At 40.1% G+C, this 25,288-nt stretch overlaps 1 protein-coding gene across 7 annotated transcripts in view; it reads right to left on the bottom strand.

Moving 5' to 3' along the window:
• Positions 1-420: 420 nt before the first annotated feature.
• The window catches only part of ENAH (ENAH actin regulator), an 89,816-nt gene continuing 64,948 nt past the window's right edge, over positions 421-25,288 (bottom strand). For 2 of the 7 annotated variants that reach the window (XM_014252888.2, XM_014252891.2), the window contains 11 exons: positions 18,811-19,130; positions 16,802-17,602; positions 14,707-15,014; positions 14,323-14,459; positions 13,882-13,936; positions 13,538-13,586; positions 11,390-11,456; positions 8,927-8,989; positions 5,498-5,576; positions 4,256-4,313; positions 421-3,459 (listed from right to left, as the gene is read on the bottom strand). In XM_014252888.2, coding sequence (XP_014108363.1) covers positions 3,422-3,459; positions 4,256-4,313; positions 5,498-5,576; positions 8,927-8,989; positions 11,390-11,456; positions 13,538-13,586; positions 13,882-13,936; positions 14,323-14,459; positions 14,707-15,014; positions 16,802-17,602; positions 18,811-19,130 — 1,975 coding nt within the window. In that variant the 3' untranslated portion in view covers positions 421-3,421. The remainder of the gene's footprint in view (positions 3,460-4,255; positions 4,314-5,497; positions 5,577-8,926; positions 8,990-11,389; positions 11,457-13,537; positions 13,587-13,881; positions 13,937-14,322; positions 14,460-14,706; positions 15,015-16,801; positions 17,603-18,810; positions 19,131-25,288) is intronic. The other 5 variants (XM_014252892.2, XM_014252890.2, XM_014252893.2 and 2 more) reach the window with 5 other exon arrangements.

Raw genomic sequence — 25,288 nt, 5'->3', positions numbered from 1 at the left:
CTGCCATGGTAGGTTTGCTTTATTACAAGTATTGAAAATAAGTCATGAACATAAAAGCAGCAAAAGAAGTCAGACTGACTGCAATTATTTCCCCCCACAGTCTTTCCTTCTCCCTCCCATGTTCTCTGTGAGACCAAAGTGTGTATATACCATGTGAGAATGTAAATCACATCATGCATTTGAAATGAATTTTAATTTATGTACAGCAGTTACCATTCATGAACGTACACAGTCCCTGCAGTTACATTCTTTATAAGGTTAAGTCTTCACTGCTCTCTACTGGACCTTCTGATGGAGAAACAGCAAGGAGAAGTGGAATCAAAGAATAAGGAAAGATCACAGTCATTAAAAATTTGGGGACTTTGAGTAGTAAATCTCAGAGGGTCTTATATGAGGTTCCAGAAATAAATGGTGGCAACGTATATATATTGCAATTTTATTTCATTCGCTCAAACAAAACGTTAGCATGTAAGAAATTTAAAATGACACAATATGATAAAAATAGCAGAGAATGAACTGAGAAACTAAAAAGAAGGTAAACCTAAATGCGTGAAAAGTCAACATTCATTAGTGAACAGCTTCAGTCTTTGATTGACACTTGATAACTTTAAAACAACAAACTGGAAATCATTATGACTGTCTGAAGAGATTTCAGCACCAGCACTAAGGGTTTTACATTCAGTTGGTTTGCGGTTGACTCGGTAGCCACTTGTCTATAGTGCAGGTTTATCACAGGTCAGATCACAGTGTTGAGGAAAGCAACGCCCCCCTGGCATTACGAAGGATCCCTTAAACTGCCCTCAGCTTAAGACATCCATTGTACAAAAGCACAGAACCACCACAATATGGTTTTTAAGGAACTTAGTCACCAGTAAGCAAAATAATCGTAGCTTCTGCAGTTCATTTTCAATACTGAAATCTCTGGAAACGGCGCAACTGTCAGTAGGTCAGGAAATGTCTACAGTAATCTTTAATTCAATCAGATTTTCTGGAAAGAACCAGTTCTTCAGATTGGGATTACAGAAAGTATGAATGTAGAAGCAGCACAAAAAGACAACAACTGTTCCTTTTTCTTTTAAACAGAAATCATGTTAATTGTAGACCAAGGCACAAAACGTTTAGTGCATAAGCCAGTTCCTTGCACAATCTAGAAGTTCAGCCTTTAATTTTGGACCACTTATAGCCATCCATGCTATTCCACTATGTAACTCCTGAACCCTCCTAGAAACGAATCAAACGTGATTTCTGACAACGGTAAACATCCTTACTGCTCAAAAGTCTGTGTAAAACAAAAAGCTACATCAACAAAGATGAAAATGCCTCCTCTTGTTTTGAGAAAAACAGTACTTGACAAGCTTACTATGGATTTTTTCTTTTGAATGCCTTCAATAAATGCATGCAGAAAAGTGATGTTGTTTCTCCTCTTTACTGAAAAAAAAGAATAAATGGAGTTAGGCAGTATTTCCACTGTCGTCTTCCCTTAGAATCTGAACCTGTAAGATCAGGCAATGTTTGAATGGAAGACAAATTTCCTATTGAAGCCTTTCTGAAGCTGTTAAGTGCTGTTTTGCTTTGGTGTTCAGCACTCTAGACAGTCTGTTATTGAAAGCATCTGTGCCACGAATGGAGCTGCCTGTACTCGTAAGCAAATCTCTCCACAAATTGTAGGTAAACTTTTCTTCTAGATCAGCACAGATCCCAAAGCAAACACAGCTTGGAAAAAATGGATAGTGCAAAGGTAATGAGAAGATTTAAATCCATATTCTTTATCCAAAGCACTACAGAGCCAATTTGCAGAATTTCTATCCCACTGAACTTTACCTCATTAAAAAACAAAATTAAAAAAATAAAAATTTACACTTGTAAGATTGAAAACCCTGGGAAAGAGAGAGGTATCACCTCCCCTAAAAATTATTCCCAAATTGTTGAGCAAAATCAATGGCATATCATTGCTGTTTTTTTTTTTTTTTCGGGATTTGCGTTGTGTGGAGCTGCAGGGGTTTTTTGTTGGTTTTGAGTTTTTTTGGAAAGGAGGGTGGCAGATGAATTAGGAGGAGAAAGGGCCATTTACTGTGACCTGATCGTTGTCAGGTAACTACTGCTGTTCTGTTTCATTAAACAACCAAAAAAAAAAAAGGAGTCTCAGAAAAGAGTGAAGCAGAGGGTCATGGTGAAAAGGTGAAGGACAACGCACTTACACAGGGGCACCCTCAGCAAGTCGGATGCCTACAACATTTTTTCTCTCACTGAGAAACGAGTTTGGTTCACCTGGGAGTTTCAGAACCATACTGGAAGTTATTACTGAATTTCAAATAGAAAACTGAAAAAAGATACAAAAGGATCAAGTACCTGGTTCCATTAACATGGTTACTGATAAAAGTCATGTTTTCCTCATTATTACACATGCATGTAAGATGAAGAAAAAGTGTAGAAAGTAATAAAAATGTGTCACCTTCCCCCTCCCTCTTCCCACATCTTTCTGGGCATAAATTAAGCCTTACAAATGAAAAGGCTACTCTGTGACATGCAATTTTTCTTTTAATTAAAAAGCTGGCTGTGTTGTGTTACATTACAAAATGTCCACATGCATAAATCTAAAAAAAGCCCCAAAATCTACTGTAAATCTACAACATACTAATGATTTACATTTGACTGCTGATTCGCTTTATGTCGAAGTCTTAGATTTGGTAAAGCATCGTAACAATGTAGGAAGGCATCTACATCTTTAAACTCTGGACTGTATTTGCTTTTTTTTTATTTTTTATTTTCCTAGAAAATTGCATGAAGGCTAACTAGAGAGGCTTCCTATCATAAAATTCCAAAATCTTGATATGTCATCACCGTCTAGGTCATCCTTACTTACAAATATTGCCCTTTAAAAGCACACATCTCCAATTGTTCCTTGTCTTGTGAACCGAACCTCTGCACATCTGATCTCTTAAATTACTCATGGAAATGTCAGATATGATAGGAAGACAAACCTGAGATACATTTGAAGTACAACAGTATAACTTGCTAACTCCTTCATTAATAAAGAAAACCTCTCTGAAAAGCCTTCCCAAGCTTTTCCCTGTTTTTTTTTTGTCTTAACAACAAATTCTGAAACATGTGCAATTTTATCTTGACATGAGTAGACTTCAAAGCACTGTGATCTTGTCTGATAGATGTAGGAATTTCTGCATAATCATTACAGTAACTTTAAGAGTCTTTTCCACCCCGCTGTAAAGGTCAGAAAAAAGCTGCAAACTAGGAGGGGAATAGCATTATCACCAGAGTGATGTGTCTGAAGCTTTTCAGAATAGGTTGTTTCTCCCTCCTTCCAAGTGTCTGTCTGTCTGTCTCCGTTTTCTTCTAACAGCTCACAAAACGTAATCAGTTTTATATCAAGTTAAAGAGTCACATCGGCTTAGTACGAGTCTTTCTATGCAGTGTTGGACTTGCTGAGCTCCTGCCTGATAGCTGCAGAGAGACAGAGACAGAGTTAGCAAATCAAATAAAGTCAGGGCAGGAAGCTGGAACACAACACTGACCCATCAAAGCAGGCTCATCCTGGTCTTACAGCATGAATAACCTGCACCTAAGGCAGCCCCATGTGGCTTCAGACAAGCTGCATTATCAACCAGGCACTAACTTTTTCTTCCTGTAAAATTTATGTTGGAATCTTAATTTTTAGTTCTCACTTCCGCCAAGGTTATACATCATAGAGTTTTATTTCGTTCCTGACAGGTGGACCTTTAATATTATGCTTTCTCAATGATTTCCCTTAAGTACAGAAGACTACACAGGAAAATAGCTTCTGTTAAAATAAAAATGAAAACTGTGAGAATTCTTTTCTTTGCCTTTTATGTTACAGATCAAAGAGGTGACTGAAAGCTGGAAACACAATTCTCCTCTGAATGTTACTAGTTTTGAAATACATGCATGCCTCAGCAGCTCTGGATTATTTAAAAATAACCCACCTACCACCACATGATACTAAGGGTAACTTCAAATCACTCCAATACAGCATCACTTCAACCACTCTTCAAAGACACATTGGTGTCAATGTTCCACTAGAACAAAACCCCCCCAGAGAGAAATCACTGAAGCACATCGATTGGAATAGGTCTGGCGCAAGTGGTTTGCCACCAGACAAAGAACAACGCTACTTTTACCAATAACTCACTGTCAGGCTACCAATATATTGTATTTACAATTTAAAGCACCTGCAGCTACTCTAAAACTGAGCAGCAGCAGTGAACAGAGCAATACTTACCATCAATGAGTTCTTCCTTTAATTTTGTTAACTCCTTCCTCATTTCATCTAAAATGTCCTAAAATGTGTCAGAGCATAAATAACAGATTAGCAAACAGGTTAGTTTTGCCACCTTTAAATTTCTGCAGAGACAAATCTAGAATTCTCCCACTACAACCCTTCCCATTAATCCTTAACCCTTATGAGAGGCATAGCTTCCAAGTTAATCCTCAAAACCTAAGGCATCCCTACAAGATTATTAGTGCAGGTACAATGGAGAAAAAATAGTCTCTAGAAGTGCCACAAATTGATTCCTGTAGAATTTATGAAAGGAGAAGGGAGAAGAGTGAGAAAGCTTTGCTAGAGGTGAAATATGATGTGGAATGCAAAGAAAGGAGCTCACTAAACACCACAAGCCAAGGAAGTATTCCAAGAAAAACAAGCAAAGAAAGAAGAGTAATCAAGGTATCAAGGTCCCAGTCCCAGTGGAATGTGATGGAATGAAGGCAACAGAGGGAAGTGCTGTCCATGCTTTCTTCTAAGCTCCTCCAGAACCACTCACCAGGCCAGAAGCCACTCTAGAACTACCTGTTCAACCAACCAGAACCAATCCATGGCCCAACCTAAAGCCAACCACAACGTGGGAACACGGTCTAGAAGCAACCAGAAGTTGCTACCAAAGTAAAACTGACTCTAGAATTACTCAGCGAGCTGCAGCCTGCACCAGAATCTCCCTCCCCACTTGGGGATGGACCCACTGATCCAAACACCGCTTGGAGATCCTTCACCTCCAACTCTGCAATTCCCACAGGATTCCTCTGCTCTTGAACTGGAGAGTTACACAAAGGACAGCATCCCTGTATGCTTTTCCACCACCAAACTTGTGACCACGGGTGCTCACATCTGATATTAAAACATGGTGATACTTGTTCTCCTGGAGCTGCCCCAAGGCCTTGTTGCTTGTTTGGGTACACAGAAGAGAGGGAGAGGTTTTCCAGGCAAACTCATTTCCCAGTTCCATCTCTAATGTCAACACCATCCTGTGTGTGCTGCCTAATGCAAAAGCAGGAACTTTGGCTTTCTAAGCCACCATCCTACAGCTCCAGCTCCTCAGAATACTGACACATGGTCGGGCAAAAATAAAGACTAGTAATTGCTAAATCATTGACTTTAGAACTGGCTAACAAAACAGTTAAAACTGGTATTGGACAATCCTTATATCCAATTTATATAGCAATCTTTTTTAAAGCATTATACACATACCTGCTTCAATCTGTCATAATCTAGACCTTCTGACTGTACTCCGTTGGCACTGGGCTGTCCCGTGGGTGTAGATTTTGGTCTGCAGCACAAAAACACATCCATGAGTTACTGGCTGCTCATTAATACAGGTTATATAGGACTCCCCCATCAAAACTGATGACATTTGGTAAGAAAAACATTGTAAAAATCAGAATGGAAAAAAAAAATGTTGGGAGTGGGAGGATGGGAAGAATCAAGCAGACCCAAAATACCACGCAGAATAGAAAACACCACCCAAGAATGTTTTCCACACACTGGGAATATTAATTATCATAGGGGTTATTAGTTCAAAACAAGAACTTTAAAAGCAGCAGACAGATTTCACTGTCAGTGGTTTCTGACTTCTTCATAATGGGCATGAAAAGCTGAATGCCTTCAAATGTCAAGTACTTTCCTTTTTTAACTGCTTGCTCATTCAAAAGAGGCTCTCCCAAGGAAGCACTCCCACCAGCTAATGACTGCATGTTGATTCTGACTGTATGAGTGCTGAGCAATCACCCTGGGGGATTTTCAACAGTTGACAGACCCAAGCAATGTTATCCAACCCCTCTGCAACCTCAATTATTCCATCAGTTGCTTTCTAAAGCTACTGAAATCGAATACTGTAACAGTAGCAAGATTCATCAGGTGATACTTGAGAGGAAGTTTTAATGTTTTGGACTATGTCACCTTTGATGTTTGCTTATGAGATACTCTGTTTTAGACATCAACAACTTGCTTACCCAGATCACCCTGCATTTTTAACACATATTCCAAAAAAAGGGCGTTTCCTGCCTTTTCACTTCTCTTTCCTGATCCCTGCTTTCATCCAAAGGTAACTCAGACTCATGGACTTACTAGAACTATGAGCAGAGACAGAGCCTGGATGTTTCACAGCAGGAATACCAAGAGTTCCTCAAAGAGGGAAGAATGTTCTGCTGTTCTTAAATACATTTTACATCTTGGCTAGCATTCTTCCTCCCTGTAAACCTTCAAGCCAAAAAGGAGCTGTAGATAAAATCCCTGACAATTCATCTCAAGAGGTTTCCCCGATGTTTAGAATTATCACAGTAGGCTAAGCTTAAGGAAGGGCAGAGTATAAAGCAGACTAAGCTGGGTCCTACTTCACTGCCCTTGTACATGGCATCTCTGAACAAAATAGCCTGGCCTACACTCAGTGTGTCCCTTCAAAATTCCTACACAGGAGGATTTCATTTAGCACTGCATTTTTCTGCATTTGTTTCATGAGGGTGCAGACTGATTTACTGCAACAAAGGTGGACAGGAACAACAAAAAAAAAACCCCACTCTATTTCTTTTTTGTTTTACAAAATCACTACCTTGAGTTTTCATGCATTTTCCCTTACAAGACAGGAGTTTATCCATAAGGAAATGATCCTTTGTTCAGTAAGAGCTGAATGAACCTCACTCTAGATTGTCTTGTTGATTTTTACAACCTGACAAGACTATTTTCTGACTTGCTAACTGAAGAACAACACTCAGAATGTGACTCCCAACAGAAAAAGGTGCACACATCAAAATGTTGGTTTGATACTTGTTCTTCCCTTGGGATCACAAGCCTCAGCTATCACAGCTGTAAAGACTGAAGTCCACACAGTTTAAATGTAAGTTTTCAGAGAGAAATTGCTAATTACTATTGCCTGAAACACACCAAAAGCACACAATCCACCGCATTAGACAGAAGATGAAATATTCGATAACTTGATAGTGAAAGAAGCTGGGAAACAATTCACCTTGCAACCACCAGAGAACCTACTACTGTGTGCACTAATGCTATGAAGGCAAACCACAGCTTTTGATCTTTTACAAAACTCTACATGTTACAGTGCTTTGTTCAGTATGGAAGAATTCCTTGCCCAAAAACATTCATCAGCTGAGATCTTTGGCAATTGCTGTTTCATCAGGCACCTGGTATTTAAAGAGTTACTTGAAGTTTACACCTGAAATTGTGAGCCTTGACCTACTCCAGGCAGAACAGCTGAGTTTTTCAGATAATTCATATATAATTTCTGATCATTTCCACTGACTCTCGTTCTGCTCCCATACACTATGGCATGACAGCATTTATCCAACATGACTGAAAAAAATCCTCTTAAATGCAGCTTCTGGCAATTGGTAACAGGAACCTTGCCTTAATGGAAAAGCCCAAACAGTAGTGTACTTTCATTTTTTTTGAAATTACTTATGAATTTAATGTACTAATAAGATGACTTCAAAGAAAAGCTCTACAGAAACTGTTTCTTCATATTTTTAGAACAAAAAGTCAGTTTTACCCACCATAACTATCTACTGCTGCTGTTAAAAATCTCCGCAGGAAACCTTTATGAACACTGCCCCTCAATCTTGACAATGTGTTTGTTCCCTTTTTGCTTTCCAAAATGCAAGACATTCTTAATTCAAATACTGAAATACCATAATTAGCAAAACAGATGATTTCTAATCTCAGGAAAATCTAGCTGTGTTCCTCCTCAAAGTATGCTTTTTTTTTTCCTTTTTTCAGCCTGAATGCAGTTGTCATTTAACAAAGCATTAACTATTGAAACTTAGTGAACAAAAACTTCCCAGCTATCTGATGCCAATGTGGCTAAAGAGCTCTCCCGTGTGGTTTTTCATAGCATTGCCTCACAGGACAGTGAAGCAACCCTGAGTCCCTAACACACCTTCAGTCAAGCATGCAAAGGAAAGATTTTATTCATGCCAACATGCAGAATACACCACCCAAGATAAGCAGCTAAAAGGGGAACTTTTCATACAAAAAAGATTAAGTAATCACCACAACAAGTGCCTTCATGTAAAACAAAGCTGGAATTTGACTCGGTAATTCTGAGGGGCTCTGCAACACATTTACCTCTGGAAAGGTCTCAAAACCTGAAGGGTTTCAATGTCAGTACTTTATGATCACTAGAGAGTGAAACTTAGATCTCCAGTAAAAATACACATGATGTTAACTAATTTGTGAATATGTTCCAAATAGAAACATTGATTTAAGTTTTGAAAGTCTTTAATCAAAAAGCAGATGTGAAAACACGCCTAGAAAATTAATTCCCCTTCCTCTATATCTAAACTCACAGTTTTGAAAACCTGCTTCTTAAAACACTGCAAATGGTCCACTAAATCCTGGCAAATTCAACAGGAATTTGGACCTTTGCAGGTGGAGACTGCCAGAAAACCAGTATTTTATATTAATTCATACTTGGTTATTAAGCCATCTCAATTTGCCTTTGACACCATCTGCTTTTAACCAGTCCAAAAGTGGGCTCACCTGGACAAACAAAATGTGGAGGAGGAATGTGGTGGTGCATGTGGTGATTACCAACCCATGTAGAAAAAGTCCAACCCTGAACTGGTCAAAGGGGTTATTAGGAAGTCTCAAATCCCAACAGGATGATACCTGTTTAATGAATCATAGAACCTGTTTTCAGAAGCAAGCAGATTTTTCCATGGAGATTCCCGTCTATTAGGGGGAGAAACACTACCTTTAAAAGCTATAATAGGTCTTAATTTTGTTCAGTTTTAGCACCTTAAACACCATGGGGTTTCAGTAGATTCAAGAGTTCTACTTGCATGTTTCAGGAAACAATAAAAGCCTACAGCTTAAGTCTTTTCTGTTTGCTGTAAAAAGTAAAGGCCTGATTTTAGGCAGGACACACTTGTTTTAAAATACTTATTGATTCTGAATAACAACAACTGCATCGTCTACCTCTGTGGAAGCTCTGAGGAGAAAATTCTGCTGACTTGCCAGTTTCTAAGTCTGCTTTGCTTAATTCCTGTAAGTTATCCCTGACTTCTGCTGGGAGAACTCACACCCTCCCTGCAGAAATCAGGAGCAGGCTCTCCAGTCCTACCAGGTGAAAGAAATCCCATTCTGGCAAACAGAGTATTCGTGTTTCAAACAGCAGCTCCCCTTGTCTAACTCACTCAAACAAAGCTAGTTTAACAAGCTGCTTGCTGAGAGAGACTTGGCAAATGTAGAGAAGTAGGAAAAATCCAAGGCTATTCAAGAGAGACTTCTTCTAACACCTTCTCTTTCTATGAAATTTTCCTCATCCTGGCAGAGCAAGCCATCAACACTGACTAGAAAATTGTATCAGAAGGCCTAAAGTACGTGCTGTGGCACCTTCCAGCAGGTTATGACAGCACTGGAAAAGAATATTGATGTTAAATAAAAAAAGGACTCTTATGTTGGAAGTACTTTTACAGTATATACCCAGGGGAGCTCCCATCAAATTAAATTCTATCAGCATTTTCCACTGGATGAATGAAGACAAAAGCTTGACGGAGAGAGTGCCCCAATACATCTAAGAGAAATCTCAAAAATCCTCTGTACTCCTCTAGGTCAGAAAACATTTTTAAACAGACCTCAGCAACCTCTGAATTTCACCATCTGGAAAAAGGTAAGTGAAACTGGATGCATGAAACAGTTTACAAAAACCTACTGCTGTAGAGGCAGGTAGAATCAAGACCTCAGAACAGCCCAGACTCCCTAAAAGAGTCTGATATTGAGAGCTGCTCTACTTATTAATCCCTTTGCCCTAAGGATAAGCAATTTGAGGAAAGTATCTATAGCCAAAGGGCCAGATCAGCAACTGTTTTACACAATGTGAACTCTAAAATGCTCTTTAGGACTCCTTACATCAATGACATCTGTTCCCCCTCAGTGCCACATTTTGAAGCAGATCAATGTATCAGTACAAGAGACCTTGGTTAAAGCAGGTCAGACCTACTGGGGAAGAGGGGTAAGAGGGCAGGGGAAAGTCAAGGCCAAAGGTGATGCAGTATTTTGTTACACTGACAGTGTAGCAGAGAACAACACCACCAATGGCACCTGCTCTTTGACAAAAATCAAAGCAAGCAACCAGAACCAAGGCTGCAGACACCTCAAAATCCTGGATTTATTCTGAAAGACAAAGATACTCACAGTGTTTAGGGCTGCATTTTACAGGTGAGGACCTCAAGGGCAACTGCAACTACAAGTGAGGCCACTCAGAGAATAATTGTTTTTAATACTCTGATCACCCCATCTTCTACAGCTGTTTCCAACAGCCAGATTTTAAGGAGAATTCAAGTAATTTCAAACATTCCCAAGCTGAATATGTTCTTTTGTTTTCTCTCAAGAAATTTTGCTAACTTTCTCAAGATTATTGGGGGTCAGAACCCTTTAACCTCTGTGTACACAATACACAGGAATTAAATGAACCACAAACCTTCTGCTTAAAGTAAACAACAATTAAATATACCTCAAAAAAATTGCTAAAGCAGCCATTTCACTTACTGGAAACGCCTACCAAAACACTCCCTGCCTACCAAAGTTCCAGCTGACAAGTTACCAAAGACTGGTTGATGCACTGAAGGATTTGAAATATTGCTACACTTCTTTGGGATGGACTTTCTTAGATTGGTGTGAGAGTTACTTTAAATTGTCACAGAATCAAATCTTAGCAAGATGGCTTAAATATCCACTTAGGCATTTTATGAGCAGCACAGAAACAGAAAGAGCACCTATTCTCTAGATTTACTACTGAACATGTGAACTACAGCACTGAATTTGGTTTTCCCTTGCACGAAATTTCAGACTACAAATAAAGAATTAAACATTGCTGTAGGCAAATACACACCTTATTAATTCAGGTTATACACCAGCAATTGTTAAAGAAACTTTTGGGTACTACTTTTGATTTTACTGTCAAAAAATTTCACTTATTAGCATCGCAGTTTCACAGCAGCAATTTCAAACCCATACATTTTGCTTTTAACAGTATCAAGATGATCTTTACTATTCTAGTCCAGTACCTTTAGCAGCATGTGCAACAAGGACAAATGTAAGGAAAAGACAGATGGTACAAAAGGGGAGTACCTGGAAATAACAGGTGACTTGCTTCCATTCACTGTATTTGTCCTTTCCCAAGGCTTTCTTGTTAGTTCTGGAAAACAGAGTGAGAAGATAAAAAACTGACTTGTTCTAATAACTGTGCCATTTATGTGAGGAAACTTCAAGCACCTGGCAACTCAAGTTAGCTGCTTTGGTGTTTTGCTCTTTTTCCTACATTGCTTTAGCTCTTTCATATATTAAGCTTCCTCCTGTTGTATTCATCTGTGAATGCATCAAACAAGAGCATCTTAAAGTCTCACTGATCTCCCAGACACTGTAAATGCCATTTGATTCTTAATCCAGCTGGGAGGTCTGCCTACACTTTATGTATTTGATTGCTTCAGCTATGAAACATGGAATCCTGTAACCAGTCAGCTTCAAATACTTGAGGAAGAGGTTTTTAAGCTAAAGGAGTTTTCCTAAACTGTTAATGATGTAAAATATTATACAATTAAATGCCATTTTCAGTGACATGCCAGCAGACATCTGACACGACTAGAGTACCTTTCAGCAACGAGAAAGAAGAAGGCTCATTCCTTACGATCTGCACAGATTAAAACAGCCTTTCTGTAGTGTGGATTGCTATTAGTTGCTATCATTACTTACTCAGGATTTCAGTGTGCCACTGATCAGTCTTCATTTCAGATTTGGAGTTTGTTTGGTCTGCTCTCTTTATTTCATATTGCTTAGCTCTGCTAAGCTGGGCAAGCAGAGAGGCAGAAAGGCCCTTTCAGAGTCTCATACTGACCAGAAGATTCCCTGGGATGCAGCTGGATACTGAGAATATCTAAATTGCAGAAGTCTGTCAGCACAGTCTGTAACCCAACCAAGTACAGGCTACTTATGCTGGTAACAAGCCTTAAACTTAATTTTATACACCAGTCTTCAGGACTTGCCCTGACATAGGAGTTGTGTCTGCAAAACTGAGAAACTTCTGCTATGGTTGCAGTTTGCTCAAGGATGCCAAGCGTTCCTCTTAAAACACTTTATAGACCTGTTCCAGTGATGGGGCTCAGCATTACCAGAGCATCTCACAGCAAGAAGGGAAGAAAAATTCTCAACTGGAAGGGAATGGTCAAATACTGAATGCATTTGACATTTTTACCAGGTTTGATGAGGCTTCTTACCATCACCAATTAAAGGAACGACTTCCACTGGCTTTAATTTCTTTGTTTTTGGGCCTGTGTTATCAGAAGTGTTCCAAAAGCAGTCATTTTCCTTAGGCTAATGTCCTTTCTCTTTAACAGAATGTGTTTAACAGAATGAAGCAGACTCTCTTAAAAGAAGAGAAAAAAAAGGGGTGTGTGTGAAAAACTTGATTTGTGTGATGTCATTTATTTCCTTGCAGTCTGACTTCTCTAGATGAGTGCCTGTATCTCAATACTAAGTTTGCCAGTTATTTCCATCTGGACACACAACTCCTAGCACTCCTTTTTATTCCCCAGCCAGGTGTCACCTGGGTTTTGTTCACACTACAGCAGTGGTTTTCAATATTATAAAGCCTGCACATCGTCAAGTGGATGAATCATCTAGAGAAGTGCACACACGGGCAAGCAATCAGCAGAGGAAGCTGGAACAGACTGAATGCTGGTATATTCATTATCCAGTTATTTCCCTTCTGCTTCCACTGCTTTTTGGGATGACAAGCTGCAGGGTTATATGGCACAGCCCTCCCTCTTCTGCAGGTATGTACTGAGAGGTGGCCAGGGCCACTGAGGGTACAACAAGGTACTACTGAAGAGCAGGAAAAGAAAGTCTTGAACATCTCTTGAGAGACAATAATTTACAGTATGAATACATATGCCTGCTGACAATACCTCTTGGCCAGCTGCAGAATGTGTAAGTAAGTTTTCCTTACTGAATGCAGCAGAGGTGCTGGCTATGCAGCTCCAAACACTGCCTCTTCAGCAGAGGGATCATGGGCAAAGCATTTCAACACTCTGCACTTAAATTCTTTTTCACTTATGTTCTTTTTATCCATCATCTTCTGAACCAGGACCCATTCTACAGCAAAATCCCAGGCTGTAATCATGGGAGAAAAGGAAGGCTCCAAAATTCAGCAGAGTTGACTGAGATCTGTCACTAGATTTTAGCATGACAGAGTACCAGAGTTCACAAAACTGAACTACTTACCAGGTGTGCTTGTTGAAGAAACCTTAGAAGATGAAGACTCTGATTCTTCCTGGTTAAAAGGGAGAAGAGAGGGAATGGGGAGAGAGAAGGAAGGGAGAAAAAAAAATCTTTATAATCTGTTCAATTCACAAGAGTCAATCTCAACTGTTAAAATACTTCAGTTTTTATATATATTTAAAATGGTTCTGCTCAACTGTATATAGAAAATGAGCAAGCATTTCACAAAGTAGTGGTTATATGTGTGTATATTTATACAGTAAAGTATAAATAATCTCTTGTACACCACTGGAATCTGATAATCCTTGTATTGAGTAATGTGCATTAGACAAAATTTCTCAACTCACAGTTTTATCTTCTTTCTGCTCTGGTTCTGTTGATCCCTTTTCAGCAATTCTTCTCCTGTAAGCAGAGACAAAAGTTACCAAGCTCATCATGGCTTTAAGATGGAAGAATGTTGTTTACTGCAATTAAAGACTTATACAGCCTCATGAAAATTAGTGTTTTAAGAAGTGCTTTCAAAACACCTTCAAAGGCAAAGCCCTCCTGCCAAAGCAACTGTGCAATTTGAAGTCTGTATGCCCTCCCCTACTGCTGCACAAAGGCTTACACAGAAATACTGGGTTACACTCAAATAAAAATGGCTATTCATGAAACACCATCAGCTTCCCAAAGCAACCATGAGCTGCTGTCTATCTGATCCTCAGCCAGCTGCAAGCAGGCAGCCCAAATCCCACCTGTGTGAAGGATGACTAAGCAGCTGGAGCAGAGCAAGAACAGCTCCTCACCTCCTGGCCAGCAGGGCACTCATTTCTTCCATCAACCCACTGCCTCCCAAGGGAAGGGGTCCATTTCCACGGCCACCGTCTGTTTTGGATGAAGCAGAGCCTCCTGCTCCTCCACTCGAACTGGAGGAGTCTTCACCCTTCAGAGTGCACAAAAAAACAGCAGATGTGCCAACAGAATGAGAGCTGACTTCATGAAACCAGAGAAGTCCACGTGCAAGAAAGACGCAACTGCATAAAGAATGGGATGGGCTGGCAGCACATCCTGTAATGCTTTTTTTTTTAATGAATTAAGCCTACCCCAAATGTCTTGATACTGCTATTAACCTTGAACAAAGGTTAGAACCAGGGACAGGAATCAAAAAAAGAAACCAGAGTTATATTTACCCGTGAAACTTTCCTAAGTTTGGCTCCAGCAAGCGCAGCTGCTAGTCCAGTTAAAGGGCGATTATCCTCGGACACGAATCCCACTGAAAATCCAGAGGCTGGGAGGGGGGGAGCAGGAGGTGGCAGGGGAACGGGAGGAACTTGGCTGGGCAGTGGAGGAGGCGGAGGTGGCGGCGGCGGCGGCCCCGAAGGTGGGAGTGGAGGAGGTGGTGGAGGGCCAGGAGGAGGTGGGGCTGCTACTGAAGACTGAGCTGGGCCAGGGGGCAGGGGAGGTGGAGGAGGAGGTGCAGGTGGTCCTTGGACAACACCTAGTGTCAGAGAGGAAACAAACAGAAGACGTTAAGGATTTAGAAAACAAAGGTCTTACTTCCATTGAAATGGTGGTTCTTTTGCTCAATGTATGAGACATTAAAACTGCTAAGATATTGGGCAAGAAAACACTGAGTTTCAGCAGGAGAGAAGCATTCTTATTCAATCTACTAAAAATATTACACAATATGCTGTGAGAGATCAGACAGTTCCAAAGACATTTACATGAAACCCCTCCAGTCAGGTTCTGTGCTGCAACCAAGAACAACTTTACACCAGGAAACAGGCAGAGAGTCAAGTCAGGCATGAGCATTGTAGCAGGAGGAACAATAGAGTGTGCTCACATGGTTGCTAAACAGTATCTCATTGTATAACAAAGCACTAACACATCACCCAAACATCTGAACCCTTGAACTGTTTGAGTGCCAATGCTAATTTCTAAGCTATATGCAAATCTTTCCTTTAAAATAATTCCAGCAATCGACTTTTATAATTTAATACAAACACTAATTAGTGAGTTAGAAGACTGACATATTTCAAGCTGATGGGAAGAAGCTCTTCTATTTTTATCTATCATTCTTTTACTTCTTTAAATTCACATTGTTATCCAAAGTGTGCTTTGAAAAAAGAATATTCTGATGATCATTTTATTATTATTATTATTAAAAGAGTTGAAGAAATTTTGACTTAGACAACAGCTCCACACGTCCACAGATTCTACCTCTGTCTCACCCGAGCTGCCATAAGGCAGGAAAAATGCTGCATAACTACCTTAAACTCTGAAGGCAGGAATTTCACACACCAGCCTTCCTGATTTCCTTATCTGCTAACCACTGCAGAAATTTAAAAGCCTGTTAAACCCTCTTGGCATCACTCACTGTCTGAGTGCACACTTTTATTCCATACTAAAGTGAGGCCATTCACTCTATTTCCACTGCATCCCAAAGCAGCTCAGACCTTCATTTCAGACAGGAGGATATAAACAGGGTCCATTCTGCATGGCTTGTACCAGGCTGCTTACCCCTAGGAGCCCCTCTGCCCACACCTTCAGAGCTACTATAGAGTTCTGTACAAAGACCTATGTCTATTAAAGCAACCTAAATCTGTTAAATCAATATAAAAGCAGGATTCAGGTCAACAAAGACACGTATTGCCATGTAAAACTCATTTCTATCATACTGGTGGAGTGCTCACTGAGGCTGTCACCTGCTTAATCTAATTTTTTGTCTGAAGTCATCTTAGCTATGCTGGTAAAATACTGCAGAAAGACCTGTCTCTCTATATCTAAATACACACATATATATGTATGTGCACACAGCCATGCATCAAAATACAATCAGTGTCCAGAAAGAAATGCTGTAGGTCACACACTACTTTCTAAATTTGAATTATTCCTCACTGAAGGTCATTTACATGTCCAGAGCCACACATATGCCCTTCTATGCTGGCTGCCATTAGGAAACTAATGATCCTGCCTGGTAACACCACTTTCCAAATAAACCAACAGTGCAGGGTTTACCAAGCAAGAATTTGACAAACTCCACTCTCAATAGGTGAATTCTTAAGAAATTAGAGTTTTACTCATGACAGGCCACAGAACATCGGCTCCTAGGCAGAGATCTGTTCCATTTCCCTTACCCTGGTTTTCCAAAGGGCGTTTGGCTGTGGCATTAGGATCGCTGCAGCTTTGGAAGCAGTGTGTTAATTCCTGGGGGCAGTTAGGGGCTCTGACACCCACGGGCTCCGCCCTGCTTAGCGCATTAGTAGCAATAACAGAAAGCCTTACCCTGCTGGCTCGGAGGTTCAACCGGCTGAGAGGCTGCCTGCAAGACTGGCTCAGAAGCAGAGGAGTCTCCCAGCACAGAGTTTAGAGAGTTCTCAACAGAGGCAGGGGTAGCTGCAGAGGGAGAAGGGAGAACACTAGGCTTGGATGAGGGAGTCGAGGCATTCGGGGAGTTGGGAGAAGGAGAAGCTTGAGGTCCAGAGAGTGACAGAGGCGGAAAGGAAGGCAGTGGGGGGGGAGGAGGTGGCAGAGGCGGCGTTGGACCTGAGGTAGAAGGTGAAGGAACCGGATAAGCCAGGTTTTCAGGAAGCCCGTTAGGAGCCGTGGGAGACGTGGACATTTGGGTCACCGGATTGGAAGCCGACACTGGGAGGACAGGTCTCGGGCCAGTAGCTTTGCCTGGTGGGCTGCTTATCATGACTGGAGGAGACGGGGGCAGAGGGGCGAAACTGGGCGCGGACCAGGCAGCGGGCTTTGTGTTGGGAGGCAAAGTCGCTGCGGCACTGACGGGAGAAGGGGGCCGAGAACTTTTGCTCAGCGGACGAGGAACCGTAGCGTAATGGGGGAGAACGGGGTGGAAAGCTGAGCCTAAGGATGTAGCAAAACGTGATGCAGAGTGCCTTAGAGGCGGTGTAGGGGGAGTGGAAGTCGGTGGTGCAGAAGTCACTACAGCGTACTCCGGTGTGGCCTCTGCCATTGGTGCTGAGACTGCTTTTGCATATGATGGAGGAGGTGCTGAAGGAGGCTGGCAACTGGAGTATTCAGGAAGTGGAGTGCTATACGGGGAGTTGTCGAAAGATGGAGCTGGACAGAAGATGGAAAGCAGCAGCAAAGGCAGGATAAAAAAAGGAGAAAGAGAAAAAGGGAGCTAATGAAGCAACAAAACCAGCATTCAAACAAAATGTAAAAATGTAGACTACAGTTAGTACCAGAGGATTAGGCACAAGTGAAAATACAGTTAGGAAAGTTTTACATATTATCAACAGCTGCTCTTAAATTTTACCAACTCTTTTTGTGCCAACAATTGAATTTATAAGTACGCTCTAGAGAAAGTTTTCTCAAATCCCATCTGTGAGATGGATTAGATATAGGGTTGAGCAATTGGTTTTTTACCAGCTTTTATCTTCGTTTGGTTGCAAACTGCAAGCAAATGTAGTGATCTTAACATTTGTTTCAACTCCACTAATAAAACTCTTACCACAGGCAGCAAGTGTCATCTCTCTATTCCCCAGAAAAAGCTCCATAGCAAATATTGAAAGTACTGGGAATAAAACGACCAATAAAATCCTCTGCTCTAAAATGACTTACACAGTATTCCTTGACTTTCACCATGAGCTGACTTATGTAAATTGAGTTTGAGACCGAAGAACAACCAAGCACTTGACTAATGTTCCATTATATTACCAAAATGAGAAAGCTTTCAGTTATCACTGGATACATTTCCGCAGGCAGTGCATTATCTTATCTACAAATACACACAACACGTTTCACTGAAATGTTACTACAATGATACATTAAGCAAGACCTCAGACTGAAAAGCATTTCTCACACTGTTACTTCGCCTCATATAGGAACATACCTTCTGTGTTAACACACTCAACCTGATACCTTTTAGGGGTCTTTTTCCAACTTATGTAATGACAATACATTTATTGAATAGAGCAAACAATGATAAAGTATTTAGAAAGTTTAACTCATCATACTTTAACCAATGCTGGAGGTGCCCAAAATGACTCAGGTTCTTCCACGTAATCAGAGAGTGTGGCAACAGAGTGAGCAAATAGTGCAAAAAAATTTATTTCAGAATTAATGGAAAATTATGGCAGGAAAGTCAAAGCTCTTGGACTTCTTGCCATAAAAAAAGGGAAGGAATTCCAGAAAAATGAAGCCTGAAAGTGACTGTTGCTACACAGCTACACTCACTGCCATTTGTTTGTTCTCTCACACTCCATCACGCAAACACATAAAGAGCAGTCTGGTGGTAGAACATGCTCGGGTTTTGAAATTCTTACCAGCATTTGAAATTCTTCTCTCTCTTTCCCATTCCAACTGTTCCCTTTCCAACTGTTCTTGCCGTTCTCTTTCTTGCCTCTCCCGTTCGAGTCGTTCGAGTCTCTCCCGGTCCTGCCTCTCCTTCTCTTGTCTCTCCCTTTCTAGGCGCTCTTGCCGTTCCCTTTCTTGCCGTTCTCTCTCCAGTTGCTCCTGCTCTAGGCGCTCTCTTTCCAGTCTTTCCCTTTCTAGCCTCTCTCTCTCCAGCCTCTCCCGTTCCATTCGTTCACGATCCAGCCTCTCCCGTTCCAGCTCCTTCTGCCTCTGTTGCTCTTGCAACTGTCTACAATTGCGAAAAAAGGAAAGAGACTAAGCTGCAAAGCAAAAACCAAAAATATCAAGCAACTGTTTACAGGACAAGGAGATAAACTAATCAACAATCGTGGCAGCAGTGAGAACAAAAGCACAGCATTTGTACCTACGTGGAAGTCTTAATTCTAACGTGCCATTTTTCTGAGCTGGATAATAGTTTTATTATGTTTACAGCAAAAGGAATCACATATCCGATTTCCTCTTAACTAATTGAACATTCTGAGAGACAGCCTTCAAGAGGTAAGAATAGAAAGCTGACGCTGCTAATTTTTTACTAACTGATACAATCTTCCCAGTTTGGGATATGGAGTTACATTTGTTCTTTGCATGGTATTTTATACTCGAAGCAGTGAATAGAAGTACAGTGAAATAGCAGTAACACAAATACTCATTTAAAAAAACACCCCCAAATAAATTATGGTTTTTGGACTAACTAGTGAGGTAGAATTTACCCAAATTTTACAGAAGCATCAAAATGCACACATGTCCATCCCCACTTGCATAGTAACACACACAGCTGAACTGGCAACAACACGAGAACACCCTGAAGGCACAGAAAAACTGGACATGGTCAAAAAAATCCAGGGTGCAGCAGCCAAGGAAACACTGCAGGGAGCTGGCAGGGTTTCCAGCTCATGGGAGTCTTTGCACAGCAAAGCAGAGAGGGGGAAGACATGAAGAGGAGGAAAGCAAGTATAAGCCAGGCTGTGGAAATATCCTAAGGGTAAGAAAAAACCTTCCAAAATTCTCTGCCAAAGCCACTGGCTTGGCTGAAAGGACTTTCCGGGAAAAAAAACAAAAACAGTGGGAAAAGCTATATACCACCTTTTTGATCCTCTCTTCTCACCTTGTTTTACCTTTTCTTTAGGGTTGTTTAGGGCTTTTAAAAAGCTATACCTTTCTAGTTGGTTAAAATACAGTTTTTTGATTTTCAAAGCTTTTTCATCTCCTTGGGATACCTTGCTGCTGAAACAAAAATTAGGCAGATCTTCCTCCCAGCTGTGGCCAGTACGTTCCTGTCAGTACATAATACTGAAAATGTTGGTAGTTGTTGTTCTCTACTTGAATTCTTGTTTCCAAAAAAAATTATAAAATCATAACAGCTAGAAAGAAAATCTTGTCTATAAAGCACAGAGCCATTTCTTCTGCCATGTTTCAGATGCAAACTGATGACAGCTTCTCAAAAAACACAAAGCAGAGCCAGCTTTTAACTATAAAGTAGAGAGGAGACCTGAATTTTGAAACCTCAAGCTACCAGATGTGTGATTTCTATACTATGCCACTGGGCAGTTTTAATTGGGACAGTCATTGGCAATACTCTGCTGTATAAGTAGAGTCGTAAGGACTGAATTCTGAAAAGGAACTTCAGCTGTTTCACTCCTTTTCATGCCCAGAAAATAATGAGCATAACTGCAAACCCCAGCCCATGAACTATTGTTATTGAATTCCAGCTGATGTTTTTCCTTTACAAACAAAAAATTGAAATTTCATAATTTCTTTAACGAAATAAGTTCCAGTTATGCACAACAAAAGGACTTTTTTCACTATTTAGCTCATTACCCATCAAAAGCACAAAACCAGTTCTGCTCCTTTATAGTTTCTTCCCTCAGCCATATAGCAAAGCTATAAGAGCAGTCACTACGAAATCAGAGCTGCAACGCAGCATGAGTTAATGACTGATTTTTAGCCTCTGAAGCCCACTAAAAAGTCTGGTGATTGACCCATACACATTTGGAAGCAATGGAAGATTTCTATAAATGTTAAGAGAATAAAATATAAACCACATAAATTTAAGCTCCAAGAGGTATTAAAAATATTTTTGACATTATATTTTTGCTTGTTCTGTACAAAACTGATTTGACTATGTGCTCTTTTTTTCCCCTCATATAAAACCTATTATTAGAGGGAAACAGGGTTTTCATCAAGGCTAACTTCAGCTTGGCCATGTTAAATTTTCTTTTTTTTTTTTAATTTTTTTTTTTTTGTAAAGGAGAGGTGGATGCACATGCTTGTATCTAAAAGGCTATTGAGAGCAGAAGACAACACTGACAGACTCCAAAGCAGCTTTGTATATTTTTGTCATTCTTTTGCTTTCATTTGCCAGAAATGAGCATATTCTACCTAGAAATGTACACTCCGTTCATCCTAAACCTAAAATGTAGATATGGCATTTGGGATCATAAACATTTAATGTTATATTTAGTTTATAATACTGGAAGGTATCAATTCCCTGGATTTAACAGCACCTCAAGCAATTGCCAGAAAATTTCTTCTGCTTAAGTTCTTCATTTCTTCACAGAAATAGAAGCTCAATATAGGTCACTCCTCACACAAGGGCAGCACTGCCAAGGCTGTTTTGCAATAAACCAAACCAAGAGCTCTCCCATTTCATATTTCCATGAGCAAACTGGAAAAGAAGCAGCGAGGTGCTCATCATAAAGCTCCTCAATAATATTTAGTTATTTAGGGTAGCAAGGATGATGGCTGATTATGAAGAACTACTGATGGATCATCTAATTCCAACTAAGCTGCGAATAAAAATGGCAAGTAAAACTCCACTGAAGTGCAGCAGGACAGAGAGAGGGAAATATCTGCTAAAATAGTTTCCAAAGGGCTGGACTTTGAGTTGCCTATGGACTCAGGAGTAAGATATTAGGGTTACACCAGGCAGTTCTACAACATCCATTCATTGATGTGTCCTGTTCAAAAACCTCAACCAGATGCTATACATCAAGAAAGGATCACAGAGCAGTACAGAAATGGCACCATCTTGCCTCACAATCCCTGCATCCCTGCTCCCAGGTCAAAACAGAGAGAACAGCAGAACTGAAAATATTCAAAGAGCAGCAACCCTTCACAGGTAGTTCAAATGTACCCAACACCTTCCATTTAAAAACAGTTCAGAAAGCTGGAATTCAGCATTCTGGGAAAGACAACTGGAGCTGTATGAAATCCTGAGTGATGAGGACACTCCATCACAACAGTTGGGAGGAAATATTCGATGCAAATAATGAGAGAAAAGCTCAAAGGAGAAGAGCACCTCTGCACATCAGGCAGATGAGCTGTGGAACTCCTGGCCAGAGTGATTCAAAGAAAGAGGAGGAAAAAGCCCACAGGAAAAAAAACCCCAAAACAATCCAACAACAATGGGAAATCCTTTAGAAGACAGAAATTGCATCATGCAGAAGCTGTTGAACCAAGGGATGCCCAGAGGATGGGAGAGCAGCGGATGGAAGTATTCCAGGTGTTCAGCCTGGCCCAGAAGGATTTGTGTCATAAAAAAATAACAACATAACAAATCTAAGTGTTTAAACTGAAGCAAAAATTATTTCAACTGGCAATGAACACTATCAAATTATATTGGCTAAGAAAGATCTAGATGAGAAACAGTTGAGATACCCATTTTTATCCACACAGGACCTGAATAACAACGTACCCATTATTTAGTAAATATTGAGTGACACAGTATTAATTTTTTTTTTTTTTGTAAAAGAATCCCCATTTTCCATTTCTTCAGGAAATAAAAGGAATAAACCCAGAATTTTTTTGCTAGAACAAAGTAAAGCACTTTACTTACAATACAAATGCTCTACCAAGAGAGGGCAGCAAAATACCTTGAAAGCATATCTCATACATATGAGATTAAATACTCCATTGTTGAGAATAATTTCTCATTATATGTCACTGAAGCATCCCTTTGTCAACAAAGAAAAAAAGAAAGCCAAAACAACAAGCAAAAAAACAAAAAACAAAAAACCCAAAACCCAGCCAAAAAACCCACAAAAAACCTCACAACTCACTACGTTTCTACCGTCATTTTAATAATCTTAATAAACTTTTTGAATAGCAAACCAAAAGGTGCACAGGTCAGAAGATCAGTAAGCCAGTAATGCAATTACGTTGCTTTAAGACAACTTAATAAGCAAGGAGGAATTCCATAAACTACACACTAGATCTTAGCAAGTGTTACAGTTGTAGCTAAAAAAGATTAGAACCACATTTGATTATTAAAAAAAAATGCATCAAATCCCTCTGGTTTTGTTTAGCTGGCATCAGATAGCATAATTCTATTTTAAAATTTTGTCAGAGATCAAAATTATATTAGACAAAAGCATTAGTAGATTAAGGAGAGTCATCACACGTCAATTAAAGTACATCTGAATGTCAAGACTGGCAGTTCAAGAACCCTGTGAAAGCAATACCTGAAAATCCTTCAGTCTTAGAAAGCACATCTGGCCACCAGGACAACTTCTGAAAAAGCTAAAGAGGTACACAAAATGCCCCAGAAAACTGTCTTGTAGAGAAATACTCATTATATTAGACAATGTGATCATTCTAACTATTTTAGAAGTGTGACTTATTAAATTGAAGAGCTAATTACATGAAATAGATGCGCCTGCTGTAAAACTGCACATGTCAGTCACACACCAGGTACTGTTACTCATGTTTAGATTCAGAGTCAACTCCAGAATCTCAGAATAGCTGCCAGCTTTATCACAGGGACTGCTCATGACATTTTCTTTGTGGATTTCAATTAGCTTCATGTCAAAAGCGTTTTGGGAAACTTCAGTTTGGGGTGTTTTGGGGGAGGCTCTTGGTTTTGTTATTTTTTTGTGGTGCTGTTTTTAAATTAGCTTACTTTAATACTGCATCAGCTTTTAAAATTATTTCCCGTCTTGCCCTTATACTTCTGTCCAGTTAAGGAGGTACTGGGAGATGCTGTCTGAGGATAAAGAAAGAATCATATTTACAATACTAACTTGTGACTTAATATGAGCATTAATCCTGCAGTTCTTTGGGCAGCCAAGCAGCAGGAGCATGACTACATTCTTGAAATAACACATGGAGAAAAAAAAATGCAATGAGCAGAATTAAGCACACACTGTTGCATCCCTGCTGAAAAAATCCCCCCACACTCTGTGATGGTGAAAGTGTTTAGAATATCTCCTACACGACAACTGCAAAACAAAATTGCAGTTAATTTACTTACTCAGGTACACACAAAGCCTTCCTGGCTTGCTCTTGATCATAAAAGGAATAACAATTAAGAAGTCCTGCTGTATCAGCTCCTGTTATTATATGAAATGAGCCAACACCACATGCACATGGAGATCACTTTCCATTTAGCAAGTAACACTACTTCATTCAAAACCCTGTGTGTATGATGGGTAACTAGGAAGCTGTCTCAAATTAATCCATTATTTTTTGATCTGTATTGGGGAGGGGAAAGGGAACAGGTGGGGTTTTAACTTCTGCTCCTGAAGGTGAATGACTGTGAGATCCTGTGATCCTTTTGCTGAAGACCTCAACAATTAAAAGAATTGAGTCCTCAGTTAAATCTCTTAAAATATGGCCATTACCATACAGGTTGAAGAGAAGACAAAGATCTCACCTAGATTAAGAAACTTAATCAGTGTTTACTGGTAAAACAATACTCTGTTTCAGAGCAGACTTAATAGCCAGAGGAAAGCTGTTCTTTTCTGGGACACTTTCCACATTCAAGCCTCCGTATCTTTGTCACCTGCAGCAGAGTTACTGTATTTGTGGAAAGACTCCTTTCACCAGAGCAAGGATGCCTTGAAACATGAAGAAACTCCCATTGTGTCAAAACCCAGAGCCTCTGTCACAAGGCTACCAAGAGAAAAAAAAACTGTGAGCAACAAATCCAGAGTTGAAACAGTTTGCAAAAGCAAAGAGCTGCCTGCTCTGGCAGGTCACCTTGCATCCTCAAGTGGAAGTTGTGCTGTACATTCACATAAATCTTCAGGATTTTAACACTAGCTTGCTTTGCTCTTGGCTGTGAGATCAAGCCATTACATTTTTTCCTAAATGGATGATAGGGAACTGCACTGGGAAGCCCATATATCAACCTGAATAACAGAGTTCAGCCACGAACCTGGAAGGCTTCTTGTCACAAAGCCAGACACATTAAAAACAGAGGTATTTCCATGAACAGTACAAGGGCATCTTTGTATCACATCCAAATTCGGCAGGCACTGAGCTGACAGACATTCCAAGATGAACAGAAACTTGTTTGAAGCATTTAGTTTTAAAACTCACTGTAGAAAACAAAGATCCAAGACAAAACGGGCAGAAAACAAAATATCTTGAGGAACAGACCTGACTGAA

The sequence above is a fragment of the Pseudopodoces humilis genome, chromosome 3 (genome assembly GCF_049639895.1).
Source record: "Pseudopodoces humilis isolate 2021_Gansu_Grassland_sample_001 chromosome 3, ASM4963989v1, whole genome shotgun sequence".
Classification (NCBI taxonomy): Eukaryota; Metazoa; Chordata; class Aves; order Passeriformes; family Paridae; genus Pseudopodoces; species Pseudopodoces humilis.
The sequence above is the reverse complement of the archived record's forward strand: the minus strand, read 5'-3'. Positions and strand labels throughout refer to the sequence as shown.